At 36.6% G+C, this 15,288-nt stretch overlaps 1 protein-coding gene across 7 annotated transcripts in view; it reads right to left on the reverse strand.

The window, feature by feature from the left end:
• Positions 1-15,158, reverse strand: part of MS4A13 (membrane spanning 4-domains A13) — a 28,176-nt gene extending 13,018 nt beyond the window's left edge. For 2 of the 7 annotated variants that reach the window (XM_077116096.1, XM_077116095.1), the window contains exons 1-6: positions 14,859-15,158; positions 12,611-12,729; positions 10,271-10,411; positions 7,605-7,661; positions 6,547-6,666; positions 2,704-2,799 (exon numbers count right to left, since the gene is read on the reverse strand). In XM_077116096.1, the coding sequence (XP_076972211.1) occupies positions 2,704-2,799; positions 6,547-6,666; positions 7,605-7,661; positions 10,271-10,411; positions 12,611-12,664 (468 nt within the window). In that variant the 5' untranslated portion in view covers positions 12,665-12,729; positions 14,859-15,158. Of the gene's footprint in view, positions 1-2,703; positions 2,800-6,546; positions 6,667-7,604; positions 7,662-10,270; positions 10,412-12,610; positions 12,730-13,130; positions 13,392-13,493; positions 13,581-14,587; positions 14,683-14,858 lie in introns of those variants that run through there. The other 5 variants (XM_077116098.1, XM_077116099.1, XM_077116097.1 and 2 more) reach the window with 5 other exon arrangements.
• Positions 15,159-15,288: the final 130 nt, after the last annotated feature.

Here is a 15,288-nt window from a genome sequence, read left to right on the forward strand (position 1 = left end):
TATTCTACTTGGAGAGCACTGCAACTCTTAAATGCCTAGATTATTATTTTTCATAAAATTTGGGAGGATTTTGGCCATTATTTCTTCAATTTTTTTCTGCTCCTTCCTCCTCACTTTTACATAACTCCCATTATATATATATATATAGATAGATAGATAGATAGATAGATAGACAGACTTGATGGTGCCCCAAAAGTTTTTGAGACTCTGCTAATTTTTCTTCATTTTTTTCTTTCTGTTCCTGAGACCAGATGATCTTTGTTGTTCTATCTTCTAGTTTGCTGGTTTTGTCTTCTGTCAGCTCAAATCTGTTATTGTGTCCCTCTGGTGAGTTCCCCCCCTCAGCTATAGTACTTTTCAACTCAAGAATTTTCATTCGGTCTTTTCTTATAATGTCTATCTCTATTTTACTGCTATTCTCATTTGAGGAGTCACTGTTACTCTTTCCATGTTTTTCAAACATGGTTTATTTTTGTTCTTTGAAACCCTTCTTCGTGAAGTCAATATTTTTCTTTCTCCTGACCCCACAAGACTTTTCCATGAACTATATTTTTCGAGTGAATGAATCATTCTTACCAATTTCTTTGCACATGCCATAATTTTTGTTGTTGAATCTGGAAATTTCAGATAATGTAGTAACTTGGGATTTTGATTGTCTCTCCCGCCCCACCACCAAAGTAGTTTATTGTTTTTGTTTTTTTTTGAAGTGACTTGTTTATATCATGTGGAATCCGTTTCCCTTGCATTGCGTTATCTTTGACATATCTGCTCATTTGTTCCTTTTTAAAAGATTCTTTTTTTATTTTTTAGTCTGTTTTTATTTTTAAGTCTGGCTTTCTAGGTTTCCCAAACATTCTTTGTCAGTGTAAGTGGCCAGCCAATGATTGGTTAGAGGTTGTGCTTCAAGACTTTAAGCCATTAGAACTTTCACCTTTTGTCAATATATCAGTGTAGCTTTAGAAATGCACTCAAAGTTTAGGCAGTTTAAAAGTTTGATCCCACTTTTACCCTGTGTCCTCTCATTTAGCTAGAGATGAATAGCTCATTAGGACCTCTCAAGTCCTCTTAGTGTGTACATGTGTACAATCTTCCAGACCACTATGGATACACAGGATACAGATCACTAGGGTAAGTAGGATATTATCAAGGTCCTCTTTGACTGCCTTATTCTCTGGATTTCCTTCTTAAATTTCTGGCTGGTCTGCTGGTCAATTTCTTACCCTAACTAACATTGTAATCACAGCCAGGTTATGTGTGGTATTGGCCTTTCCTGACTTTTTACCATTGAGATTATTATTGATTTTAATAAAACCCCTGGTCAGGGAACTTTATGTGCTCTGCTACAAATAAAACCAGTCCTCTTCAGCAGTGAGACTGCTGGCCCTCACAGTATGACCCACTCAAGGTGAACTTCACAAAGGAGCTGGTGGTGGTGGGAATGCATGCAGCCCAGGCTTGCTGCATACATACAAAATTCTGAATTTCAGTAGATTTTCTTCTGTGCTTCTCAACTTGTTGTTTGCATTTGGTCAATTTCCAGAGTATTTAAGTGGTTTTTGACAGTTTGGTTCAGTTTTATCATTTTTTGGGGATAAGATTTGTCTTGTCCTCACTTAGTCATTATGAAACTCTCACCCTATTCCCTATTCTTGGAACACTCTTCTCCCAGTTACTCCTGCACTTCAACTAGGATCCATATAAAGTGGTCTTCCATGACCATGCTATGTAAAATAATTTTTGCCTTATTTCCTAACTCTGTTTTATTTTTCTTCATAGTTCTTTCCACTTCCTGATATATAAATATATATACATATACATACACACACATATATATGTAAATGTATATATTTGTTTATATATACATATATGTAAATACATATATATGTAAACATATATATTTATTGTCTGTCTCTATCACTGGAATGCAAGCTTCTTGAGGGTAGAGACACTGCTGCTGTTCAGTTTTGTATCCTTACTCCTTATTACAGTGTTTTATAGTAGGTTCTCAATAAATATCTGTGAAAGAAGAATGCATATTAGCTCTACCTATTTTCAAGCTTATGAAAAGATAATCATTCTCATAAACTTCTGTTGGTATTATGAATTGTTACAGAATTTTGAGGTGCTATTAAATTGACCCTGCAATTGCATTTCTAGGCATTAAATACCTATAGAAATACTAGTTGGGCACCTAAAGATATATGGATTGGGATGTTCACTGCAGCATTGTTTATAATTTAGAAAAACTAGAAACAGACCTAAATATGCATTAATAAGCGAATTTTAAGATGATTAAGGAAAACAGTGAATCTATTAAAAATCATTGTTTAGATGTTATATAATAGAAGGTGATAAGAGTGGAGAAAAATGCAACTGGAAAAATAATATGGTCACACAATTAAAAATATAACTGTGTGTGAGTCTGTCTTTGTGTAGACTGGAGTACGTGGTTATGGAAGGGAGTATAAGAAGGGGCAATTACTTTTCACTCTACCCTTTTAAATTTTTTTTGTTAAAGTTTCACGTATTACTTTAGTAATTTTATAAATAACATAAAGAAAAAATAGAAAACTAAAGGTAATATCATATTCCACTTTTACTTGTTCTAAACATATTGTATCAATATATTTCATATCATCATAAAGTATGCTTGCTTAGAAATGAACATTTCTCAATTTGCCAGAGAGTAAGAAAAACACTTACCGAACCCATATAGATCAGGATCAAGTATACAAGTGCAATAGAAAATTCCAATGGGTAGGAAAACATTAAAACACGTGAAATTTCCCTACCAACTTTCTGAAAAAAAAAAACAAAACAGGGAAATCTTACATTATGTCTTTAATAAGTGAAAGCACATTCACCGAAGGAGCTCTTAGTATGAGAGTCAAGGAAAAGAAGGAAAATGGGAATAGAAGATAAACCTCTTTCACCATTTTATTTCCCTAGACAGTTTTTTTCCTTTGCCTTCTGCTTTGCTTTCCCCAGTTTTCATTTGAACTCATCTATAACTTCCATATTTGCTCTTCACTATTCAGCATTCTTGTCTTCCAAATCGCACATAAAAATTGCCAAAATATCATATGAAGGATGAGTAAATTCCAAAAGAGTTCAAAGAACAGCATCATACTGTTCCTCTACCCTCTGAAGACAAAAGGTAACTGATCTCTGGGACAAAGACAACAGATCCCTTCTGTTGCTACTGTAAAGATATTTTCCATTATCATATCTGATGGTTGAGTTAGGTGAATGATATTGGTGAGCATCCTGAAAATAAATGTAATTTTGGTAACGGCTGTGGATAGACAGGAATGATATTCAGATCTAGAAAGGGTAACAACATAATTCTCTCTCTTTCAATTTCTTTTCCTCCTCCTCCTTTGTTTGGTTTATTTAACATCTTTTATATGCAGGACACTATGAAGTGGGAGGAACTAGATGATGAGAATGGAATGACCTCTAGTATTTCGGCTTTACTGAGTCTATAATCAGAAGAAAAGACAGAAAGATAATATAAGGTACACATGTTACAGTGAAATATGTAAAAATGGATAAAAACATGCTCTATAATTATAAGGGACAGGAGGTTCAGTCTAAGCTATTTATGTATCAGGGAAGCTTCATAAAGAGATAGGGCCTCTGAAAGAAGAGTAGGCCTGAAAACAGTGAAGGGGGGATGCAGCATTCTAGATATCTTTAATTTCTTTTTTTTTTTTTTTTTGGCATGGGCAGGCTCCAGGAATTGAACCCGGGTCTCCAGTTTGGCAGGCGAGATTCCTGCCATTCAGCCACCGTTGCACTGGCCTCTTTAATTTTCTTTATTTGTTTCTTTGTAATCTATTTTATTCCAGAAAGAATCTGATAGCATAAGTTAAAAGTGTGATTATGAAGACATAAAATACAACCAATTATAAAGCTAAAATACCTAACAACCTATACTAGGCAGTTTCATAATGTAAGCAAAAAAAAATATGAACATCATTTTGAGATAATGATAAAACAAGTTTGGCTGCAGCATAGTGTTCATTTATGTATGAAAGTAACAGGAAAAAAGAGAAAATTGTAGAAGGTTTGAAATACCAACATAAATAATTTTGATTTGATTTTGCTAGCAGAAGCGCATAAACATACTTTTTTTAGCTGGAAAGTACTTGTGACCTCATTTTTTACAAGAATGTAAAAAGTCATTTTGTCCACATCCCTTAATATATATGGGTTGGTATTAGTCTCAGACAAACTCTCCCCTGGAACTGGCAAGATGACTCCCATAAAGGCTTAATTAGGAATATAGCAAAGAGATAGGGATAGAGTTCTTGACACATGATTTGAGCCAGCTTGAGTCAGTAAAGCCCCCTTTCCACTTAAGTCAATATGGGTTGTAGTTCCTGTCACAACCAGGAGAGCCCTACTTAATAAAAAATAAAGAATAAACAGTACTTGGTAACGTGAAATACAACAGAAAGAGGGGTTAAGGATTAAAACAAGGTTTTAAGCCTAGGAGAGTGAAAGAAGGTAGTCTAGCAGTATAGTACCTTCTGAGGTGGTGAGTAATTTCCATTTATTACCTGTTGAGCTTGAGATGACAGCAGCAAATTTAAGTAGGCGTGAAGCTGGCCTTTAGAGCAACAGGCCAGGACTTTGGGATATAGAACAGAGCAGTTAACTAAGGAATGTATTTTAGCATTTTCTCCATTTTACAGATAAGGAAATTAAGGAATAGAAAGTAAAGAAACTTGTCCAAGGAGTGGTACAGAAATAAGTACTGGTGATAGTATTTGAATAAAGGCAGTCTCACTCTGCAGGCTGTATTTTTAACCACTTTGCAACATGAGAAGCATATTTCAGAGGCATACTCTTGTGGGGATAGCTGAACCTACCTGTGAGCAATGACAACTTGATGAATTTAAGGATTTAGCCAAGTCACTAGTTTATGTTAGAAAGGTTGGCGTATGGAAAACCTTGTAAAATATTTGCCATCTTAGTAAATGTAGATATATAAATTCTATGGTACCACTGGGTAAAGATGGTATAGGGAAAGAGCTGTAGGTCTAATACACAAATTCATTTTTTGTAACTAATCACAGAAAACATAGCTGAAACTTGTGAGTTGGGAGACTGTGAAACCGATCATTAATACTGAGCTCAGATCAGATAAATACAATTTGCAATGGTTTATAATATGATTGCAAATAGCAAGTCTTGGCAATTATGCCATATTATCATAAACTGATGGCTGAAAATGAGTAAGAGCAGTAAGTTAAAACAACTTGACATATTTCTGCTCTCCCTATTCTCTGCCTTCACTTTAGTATTGAAAAGTTCTAGACTGAAACTCCAGGGCAACTGGAGAATTTTCTTACAATTTTTAGGGAAGATCTGGTACATGTTTATTTAAATCAGTATGTCATTAGTTACAGAGTCTATTTTGAGGTATATTTGCATTTTCTATCATTTCCCACTGATTTCTAGGCTTTTATATTCCATGCCTGGATACCTTCTGCTTATGGTCCCCTTTAAAATATACTGCAGGTATAGGCAGGGAGTGTGTAGGTGTAGCATAGGAGGTTTATTCCTCACCTGCAAAGATACTTCCAATTACTGAAATTTTTATTTGTTTTATTGGTCAGTGACAAAGAGAAGCTCTACTTCAACCATTCTCATTTGAAATGGAAGAGTTTTTATAAGCATTGCTAAGGTCTTTTGCAGCACAAATATTCTGTGATTCTGAATTTTTTTGGGGGGTGGGTACATGGTCTGGGAATCGAACCCGGATCTCCCGCATGGAAGGCGGGTATTCTAACCACCGGACTACCTGTGCACCCCAATTCTGAATTTTTAAAGCCAACACAATTGAAGTAAGTCCACTGTGTTATCAGCAAAGATGGTTCCATTTAGTGGAGAGGGTATTCTTAAAAAGAAATTCATTTATTTCTGTGACTGGATATTCAATTAAATGGAAACAAGGCAGGTATATGTATAGTTAGCATCTGTGGACTTAAAATTCATGTGAAAGACAGACTGCGTATGTAAAGCTCTATGTTAAACTGACAATTATTAGGTGTCTTGAACTGTATGTCAACAGCAGAATTATTCTTCTGTTTATTTGGGGAATGGTTTTATAATCCAGGATTATAGTTTTCTTTTCTTGAGTGACTCATCAGTGAACCCATGCCTAATGCCATATAAAGATATGGTTGAAGATTTGAAATTTTTCACATTTTATTATAATTGGGTAAGTCAAATATTAAAAAATTCTATTAATATTTACAAAAAAATCTTAGAATTATTATTATTATTTTTCCTATGTGGGCAGGCACCGGGAATCGAACCTGGGTCCTCTGGCATCGCAGGCAAGTATTCCTGCCTGCTGAGCCACCGTGGCCCGCCCCTTAGAATTATTTTTGAATTAAAACTTTCATTCAAGGGCTCACCACTAAATCAAAGAGTTTCCTGAGGAACATAAGCCTCATCTACTTCTGAAGGCTTCAACAACCCTGAAAAGAATCATTTTGAAATTAAGATCTTCCTACAGAAGTGGTTACTTACTGCTTGTCCATAATTCCTGTATGACAGAGATCTAAAATGAGATAATTCACTTATTGTTAGACATAATGCAACAACTGAAGCAACCATGCAAATGATGCTCAGGATCAAAGCATGTGTAATCTGAAAAGAAGACAAAGGGTAATATATTATATTCAGAATAAACCACTTTGGTTAAATAGTTTGTTTGGCTGGAAAAGAAAAGTCATCAAGTTAAAACTTTGATCTAGTTTCTAAAGTTTTAGAAATGTTTAATATGTTTGCCATTAGAGTAAAACATTTCTCTGGTTTACCTAAAACTCATTAAAGTGAAGAATAACTGAAATACAATCAGACCTATAAATATCAATTTTACCTTAGAGCTTAAAAATATTGTATTTGACAACATTCTAGGCCAACTGGAATAAAATATGGTTTAAACAAAAAGGGTTGTACTGCTAAAAAGTGATGGAAACAACACGTTATGGAAATAAAACCAAATGGGAATCAATGAGGTTTAGTCCTGAATTCTCATCATCTAGGGAAATCCATTAATATATTTGGACATCAGGTTTTTAATTTGTAAAATTATTACATTCGGCTAATTAATTTCTAAGAGTTCTTTTAGTTCTAAAATTTGTTTTTCTTCCCTATATCTTTTCACCTATACCAGGGATCTTTGTTCTAGAAAGAACCCCCTATTTTGTTACAAGACGCAATCCTTATCCCAAACTGGACAGTTCAAAAAATGAAGTTTAACAGAAGTATTATACTTACATAAAAAGACCTTTTCTAATAGAAAAGCACATACAGTGTTCAAAGAAGTTAGAACACAAAACCAAAACAAAATACCTTTACTTAAATTGAGAAACTTTTATATACAACAACCACAATTCCAACTAATATAAGCTGTTTGTCTACATTGAATTATGTGCCCCCAGATATTCACTTAATTCCTTCATTTATTTTACAGGTAGGGTAGATTCTTTCACTGCTTAGACATTCATTATGTTTTCACTAAAACTCAATGTTCAGCTTTGTGACAAATGATTTCTAGAGATACTCCAAACATTTCAACTTACCGTACGTTGATTTGGATCCCTTGCTACTTTTATTATGGAGATTCCTGAAAGGATAAACTGGATATAAAAACATTTATTTATAAATACTCATTGATAATGATTGTCTATGTAAAATGTATTTTAGCAACTCCCTCTTCTAAGTCCATTATATTTTATGACAGTAAAAGTAGAGTAACAAATTATAAAGAAATTTCCCTACTATCAGTTTTAGAGGAGGCCAGGGCAAATTTCCATCATGCAACAAAGAACTGAAAAGTGGATAGGAGGGCCATCAGTAATAGATATTTAGTAGACAGTGGACAGAATTCAGTTTATGGGATATGTCAAAGATGGCCTAAGCAGTCCTGAATCAGGAATGAAATTTGCTTATATATGTGCATGTGCTCTGAACTCATTTGATTTCTACTTCTAATGCTATCTTTCCTAATGAGATGATGCTACTGATGATAATTATGTATCCAGACAGTCCTAGAGGCTGCCGCTTCCTCCGTAGCCCTCTCAGGGGCTTCCTCCAGTCCTCATGTCATTGGTCCTAAGAGTGGGTTAAGTTTAAGTGGTTTCCTTGCTCCTTATCGTTACTTCTAACCATTCTCGCTCCTCCAGCTTTGAACCAAATGTCATCAGAGTCTACCATCCACTATCCTTCAAGGTTGAAGTCATTCACCCCTTGGCTGTTCTTCTCTTTCAAGTTGATTTTAAATTTTGCATCTCGGACTCTCTCTCTCTGATACTACTTAATCCTTGGTGATTTCAATATACACATACATGGTCGTTCCAACAGGCTGGGCTGTGGTTCTTCGAAGTTCTTTCCTTCAATGCTTTGACTCCACCTCCCTATCTTAGTGACTCACTTCCATATTTATTCTCTTGGCCTTGTCTTTGACAGTAACTAAAACACCTTCCAAATCTCAATTTCAAGTATTCCACTCTGATCACCATCTGCTGTTCTTCTAGGTCATGTCTTCTAGTGCTCCAATTCTAACTATCCTTTGATCTCATCTGGACCTATAATCTGAGACCCTTACTCCTATTGCATTCTTCCTTCCTTTGGCAGGTCAGTCATTACAAACATTCCCTTATATACATTCTCAACTCCTTTGTGCTTCTTGTTTTAACACAATTGCTTGGTTAAGCCAAAATCCTGATTAAATGTAGTTTTCCCCCTACTTTCTACCTCTACCCATGCAGCTAGCTGAACATGGAATGAGAAAAACACTCAACCACTTCGACCCGTTCTGCTATACAATCATGTTTTTGAACCCATGATCCCTTAATGCTGTCTAGAAATTAATCCATTTTCCCATAATTCATGTACTCTCACTTCTCTTAAGACAACTATTGTATATCCTCTTTCCTTTCTTCAAAACCTATCCTCTCTCCTTATCTTCACTCTGAGATAATCTTACTTCATAATACCATGAGTTATTTGAAGCCATCAAGAAGAAAATTTCTACAAGGTTCCAATATACCTCTATCTACCATCAAAATGTGTACTTTTTCTCTGTTAATCTGCTTTCCCCCATTATATACCTTGACACTATTACATTAGAGCTGGATAATTCTTTGTTGTCAGGCTGTCCTGTGCATTATAGAATGTTTAGCAGCATTCTTAGCCTCTGTTCACTAGATGCAAGTAGCACTCCCTATTCAGCTGTAAAAATCATGTTTCTGGACATTACCAAATATCCTCTGGGAGGCAAAATCACCCCCCAGTTGAGAATGAATGCTAGATATGAACTATCCATGCACTTAAGTATGACCAACCTAGTCGTGTGCTAAAATTTGTCATGTACCTGTCTCCAACAAATGCCCTGCCATTTGTCTCATATCATCAGATTACTTCTCTTGGTTCCTTTCCATTAACAGACAGGTATGATGTTATTTCTCCTAACTACCTGAAACATATAAGCAAACTCTGACTCAATTCAGTTTTCTGCCAGCTACCATCCCATTTCTTATATGACACTGCAGCAAAATTCTTGAAAGAGTTGTCTGTATTTGTCTTTATTTGCTGTCTCAAACTCCTTCTCTTTCATTGTCTCATAAGCCAATTCTATTTAGGTTTTTGCTCCAACTATTGCACTGAAATTACTTGTCAACTAGTTTTACTATTAGCTTCTATATTTGTAAGTCCATTCTAAGCCCTCATCTAACTTGATATAACAATAGAATTTTACATAGTTGTTCTTTCCCTATTCCTTGTAACACTTTCTTCATTTGGTTCCTGGGATGCCACACTCTCCAAGTTATCCTCCTGCCTTATGACTGCCTAGAAACTACAAAAGAGGCAGTGAAACATTTAGAAAATGTGTGAGCATTTCTAAATCATGTAAGAAAGCTAAGGTGGGGGGAACTTTAATTTGAGAATTAATAGTTATCATGGTTAAGATTCTTCACCTTTCACATAAGGAGGGACAGCCCAACCTACGATTGTCATTATATACTCATTCCTGTAATCATGACTTTTGGAATAGCACTGGTAAATTTAAGGTGCTCAATAAATATGTGCTGGTAAAAGGAGTTTGATTTTGAATACATTACCAACATATGATTTTTTAATATAATTCACCTGAAAACTTTGCTTGGAACCTGTTTCCTACCTTTTATTATTTGACATGACTATTATTTACTGAATTATTGAATCAATATAAACGTAGTCTACTCACAAAGACTCCCCATAAAGAACATGCTGCTTTGTAAGTTATAGGTTCATATGCCCCAAAGACTCCTTTAGTTTGTCCCATATATAAAACCAGTAGGAGATACCACATCAGAACATGGAAGAGGCCAATCATAATCTGGACAGCCTGTGAGAAGAGAATGCTATCAGTACTGACACCATGTAATTTATAACAAATTCCAATAAGTGTTAACCATAAGGAACATTTAACATCTTTGCAAAAGAAAAAAGGAAAATAGCAATGTGATTAACTGAATTTTCTGGACTGATTAGCCCAGAAAGAAGGCCCTAACCAGGAAGGACTGAAGTTTCCCAAAGAGAAATCAACCATACTTAGAGCAACACACTATTTAAAAACAGCAGCTTTGGCCAATTTTGCCCTAAGAAAGTGGGCAGTTTGAAACTACCACTGTCTGTTTTCCTACTCATCAAGTAGGTAATGGTGTGAAAGGAGAACACAGGGTGGGGCTGGGGGGTACTTGGACGAAAATAAGGTATTCATCCACTTGGATGCCAGAAGCAATATATCCAATATTGTCTTATACTTTTGGAATTTATTAAGAATAAATTACTTTTGAATCTTATAAAGGACTTTTCCAGAAGCATGCTGGGGGGTTAAGGTGGCGTGAAGTAATATCCACACAGAGCAGAACTGCATTCAAGAAGGACTTACTTGCACAAGTTCTTCCCATTGGATAGGGTTAAGATAAGGGAAATTACTACTCACCTTTAACTTGTAAGAAGATAATTATACTACCAGCAAATGTGCTTCTGAATTTATGTGTGAACTGGTACTTCATATACTGAATGGTATTTTTCTTCTTTCATATGCTGTATGGTGGGGTCACATTTCATTCTTTTTCCATGCGAGTTTCTTGTTATTGCAGCACCATTTGTTGAGCTGTTTGTTTATTTTTGTTGTTATCTTTGCTTGTTTGTTTGGGAAGTGCACGTGAATGGTAATTTTTTTTTCTATTACATGGGCAGGCACTGGGAAACGATCCCAGGTCTCCGGCATGGCAGGCGAGAACTTTGCCACTGAGCCACCATTGCCTGCCCGTGAATAGTATTTTAATTGCTCTTTAAAAATGGAAGTGGGCACATTATTTCATTTGATTTCTATAAACTCTGATAGGCAGCTATTTAATATTTTACATTTAAGAATTCTAGCTCTTTGTAAAGCAAGTCTATAAAACACATAAAGGCAACTGGATATTTTTAAAGATACATTTTAAGAGAAGACTTCTGTAAAGAAAAACTTTTTTTTTTCTTTTTTAGGTAACCACTCATAAATTCTTATAGATTTAGAATTTAAGCTTCCCTCAGCATCACATTTGGAAGAATGCTATTATTTTCAGAGGGTAATTCCCTACTACAGTGCCAAATTCATGAGTCCCTTAACTTTGGCTTCCTTATACTTGTGTCATCTGCCTGGCATTATGACAACATGGTGCTCGGCCCTGAGCAGGCACCCACTTCCTACCTCTTGTACAAGCACAACAGTATCAAGAACGTTAATTCCATGTGATTTTCCCAACTATTAAAAGAAGTGATTGAACTTGAAAAATAGTGCCCTCTTTTATGGGATTGGCAGTTATTTTACATTAAACTACGGACTATCCAAGTAACCAAAACTTTCAAAGAACTTTACAAGGAAGAAAGTGTGGAGAGGCACAAGATGGGTTTCCTTATCTTAAAAAGGTTCTTAATCTACAGCCAAGGAATGGGTTCCAGGAGGTCATAATATCCCCAAAATTGGCTGCAGAGGCTTTTCTGAATGTACAACTGTTCTGGGAAGAAGATCCAGAACTGTCGTCTTATGCCCAAAGGGGACTGTCACCCTCCAAAGAATCTTTGCTGAACAATCAGGGAGGAGATTTAGATAATGGGTCTACAACTATTCAAATCGAGTGGAAAAGTGGTCTCCCATTTAGAGGTAAAAGCCTGATCTCATGACTCCCTGATGTTTATTAGGAGAACCAGATTAAACTAACTATGATCTTAGCGCTTTTTAACTAATAGAAGGGACAAATTTACAAACATTTTATGCATAGACACCAGCACAGTAATTAAAAAGATTTGAGGTAATAAAAATTTTTTTTGACTCTTTGTTTGGATTTCTCTATTACCTTGTGTGTGTTGGTTCAGTTAGTACTCTCATATCCAAGCTCATGCTTATGAAGGGACACTAAATAAGTAAAAATTGTAGAAGACTATCAATATTAACAAAAAATAAACTTTAACTCTTTCAACTTATCCAAATACGCCCCTCTTCAGATCCAAGAATATTCCTATTTAACTAAAGTTAAAGAGAAATCTCACTTACCCCTAAAGCAAGACCATCTGCTGAAGAGATTTTTGGATTCATATATGGAGCCATAGTGTTGGCATTTCCTCTAGATGATTTTGTCTCTAACTTTTGGTGACACCATTACTAGAAAACTTCTACAAAACAACACAAAACATATCATAAGATTTCCTTAGAAGACATTAGAGAAGTTAGATTCTTTCCTTATGTTGGCAACCACCTTCCCAGGCTCAGAAGTAATAGTTTTCTTCTTTACACACCATAATTCTTTGAGACATCAATGTATACCTACCTGTCCTGAATAACAGGTTTGATAACTGAAAAGCCTCTTTCTATGACTAAAAACTATTGGTATTTTACAGATATGTCCTTTGAGTAGTAACAGTGTCTCTAGATGACAAAGTATTAAAGTATACTTAGGGAACAGTGTTAGAGATTTTCTGTAAAGTGTTCAACAATTCCTTTGCAATTTTTAATCAATTCAGGGCAATTCAAAATGCCATATTAGCATTTCCTAAAATCAAGTTCTTAAACTTACCAAAAATATGGGCTTGTGATTTTTTTCTAATCCAAAACTACTACCTAGTTCTCTCTATATCAAAGAACATTTTCTTCTGTCACACAACTTATGAAAATTGCTTTCTCACTTCTAAAGGCTTTTCCTGTTCCTTTCCTTCCCATTCCTTCATTGATCACTGGTGTTTAGATCATCTTATTTAAATTAAAATAAAAAGCTGGCAAATAATTGCACCCCCTTGGGGGCCTGTACCTCCTAATGGATCTGAAATTACATTGTTCTTCTACTATGACATGTATAAATTAATTATGTGACCTAACTGATCATAAAACTCATTTGAGCCTTGGTCTTCTCAGAAAGAAGGTTTTGACTAAATCACCTCACCTTCTTTTCACCACAAAAATTCATGCCTTGTTTATTTTAATGAGTCTCTTATGTTTCTTAAAATGATTTTCTAAATGCCTTTTAATGCTAGAAAGGATAGAGACAGAAAAAACTAGGTTAGAACACGAAAGTCAGTAATAAGAAAAAGAATGTTAGTAACTGAAGTACAAGTAGCAAGCTTTATGAATTCAAATGCCATCTTTCAAGAATACCAAAGACCTATAGGCAATCAAGATTAACTGCTCTGTCATGATGAAATAATAGCCATGGAATTATGTAATTCATATAAAATAATAAAGAAAAAATTTGCTGATTGCTATTATTTGTCATGTTTCAGATAACATGAAAATAAAAATAGTAAGCCCTTTTAAGTGAATAGATTTATTTTTTTTATATTCACAGCTAAGAGAAGTACCATGAAGTGACTTTGAGAGTGGATATTCAGTTACCACTATACTCTCCATAAGGCTCCCACCATAACCACCCCAAATGAAGTATTTAGAAAATTACTAATCAGAAAAAAAAAAAGGAATATGTTTAGTTTCCTCAGTTTGAGTGATGGAAAAAACTAAGAAATGCTACAATATATTAATCGGAATCACTGATAGTTGGAATTATTATTTTAAAAAACTTTTGCATTTGTCTACAATCCAGCTAAGCATCCCATTTTTGTAAATAAAAAAAGTTAAAAACAAAAGCAACCATATATTTTCATTTTCTGGCGATCTGACCGTAATCCTAAAGCAAGCACAGGACAAGTCCCCTAGCCTTATCTTGACCTGGCTGTCACCCACCCCACAACCTGCCTTACACAGAAATTCTGGAATAGCCACAAAGAGCTCATGCCTAGAAATCACATCTCCACCTTCAACATTTTCAGCAGGAATGCAGGCCCTTGCTAAAGTTCAACTTCTTTAGTAGGGCATGTACGGCACTTCATGAGCCGCTGCACCCCCACCCCCCACCCCCTTCCTCTTTCCCCGATTTCAGCCCTCACAGCTCCAGCAATAACCTTTGGGCAACGTCCTTTGACCCAGAAGTGTTAGAGACCCCTCCCCTCATATTCTGTATTAATTCCTTTGGTGAATTCGAACCTCTGACTTTCAGGTCTGATCCCGACTCAGGGTGAGCTCGAAGTCAAGGAATTTATCTCTGTCTATCCAGGTTCAGGCTAGCCTGGGAAAGGGCGGGCAGGTGGGTGGGGGTGGGATGGGGGGATGGGGGTGGCGGTAGGTCGATCGCAGCTGCAGAGGGAAAGAGGAGCTAAGGGGACAGGGAGGGGGTGGGGTGGGGACACCGTATTCAGTCCCTACGCCCCTTTATGCCCTCGAAACTTAAATCCCGCGAGCAAAGCGACATCGTTACCCCGCACTTTACTTGTTCAAGGTCCAAATGATCGTGTTTCACCTTCTTGGGCCCAGGTGCCCAGGTTATGGGCCGGTCACCCCGCCCCTCGGGGCGCCCTTCCAGCACCCGTCCCGGTCCTAAGGCCAGCGCCCTGGCCTCGTTGGCTACAGAGGCAGATCCCAGCCGGCGGCGCCCTCAGCACCAGATAGCCAGGTCCGGTCGGGAGGCCATCACTGAGGTGGGACCGAGGCTGGAACGCAGACGGCCCTCAAACCTCTCTCGCCGCCCAGCCTAACAATGGCAGCGACGTAATGCTTGTGCGCCTGCGCAGAAGCTCCAGGCGCCAAGGGGCGGGGGCGTGGGCGTCTGCGCAGTCGCCCTAGCGCCCTCCTGGCCACGTGTTCGGACCACCCTTCTACGACCATTTGATGGCTCTACAATCCTGCCT

The sequence above is a fragment of the Tamandua tetradactyla genome, chromosome 9 (assembly GCF_023851605.1).
Source record: "Tamandua tetradactyla isolate mTamTet1 chromosome 9, mTamTet1.pri, whole genome shotgun sequence".
NCBI lineage: Eukaryota > Metazoa > Chordata > Mammalia > Pilosa > Myrmecophagidae > Tamandua > Tamandua tetradactyla.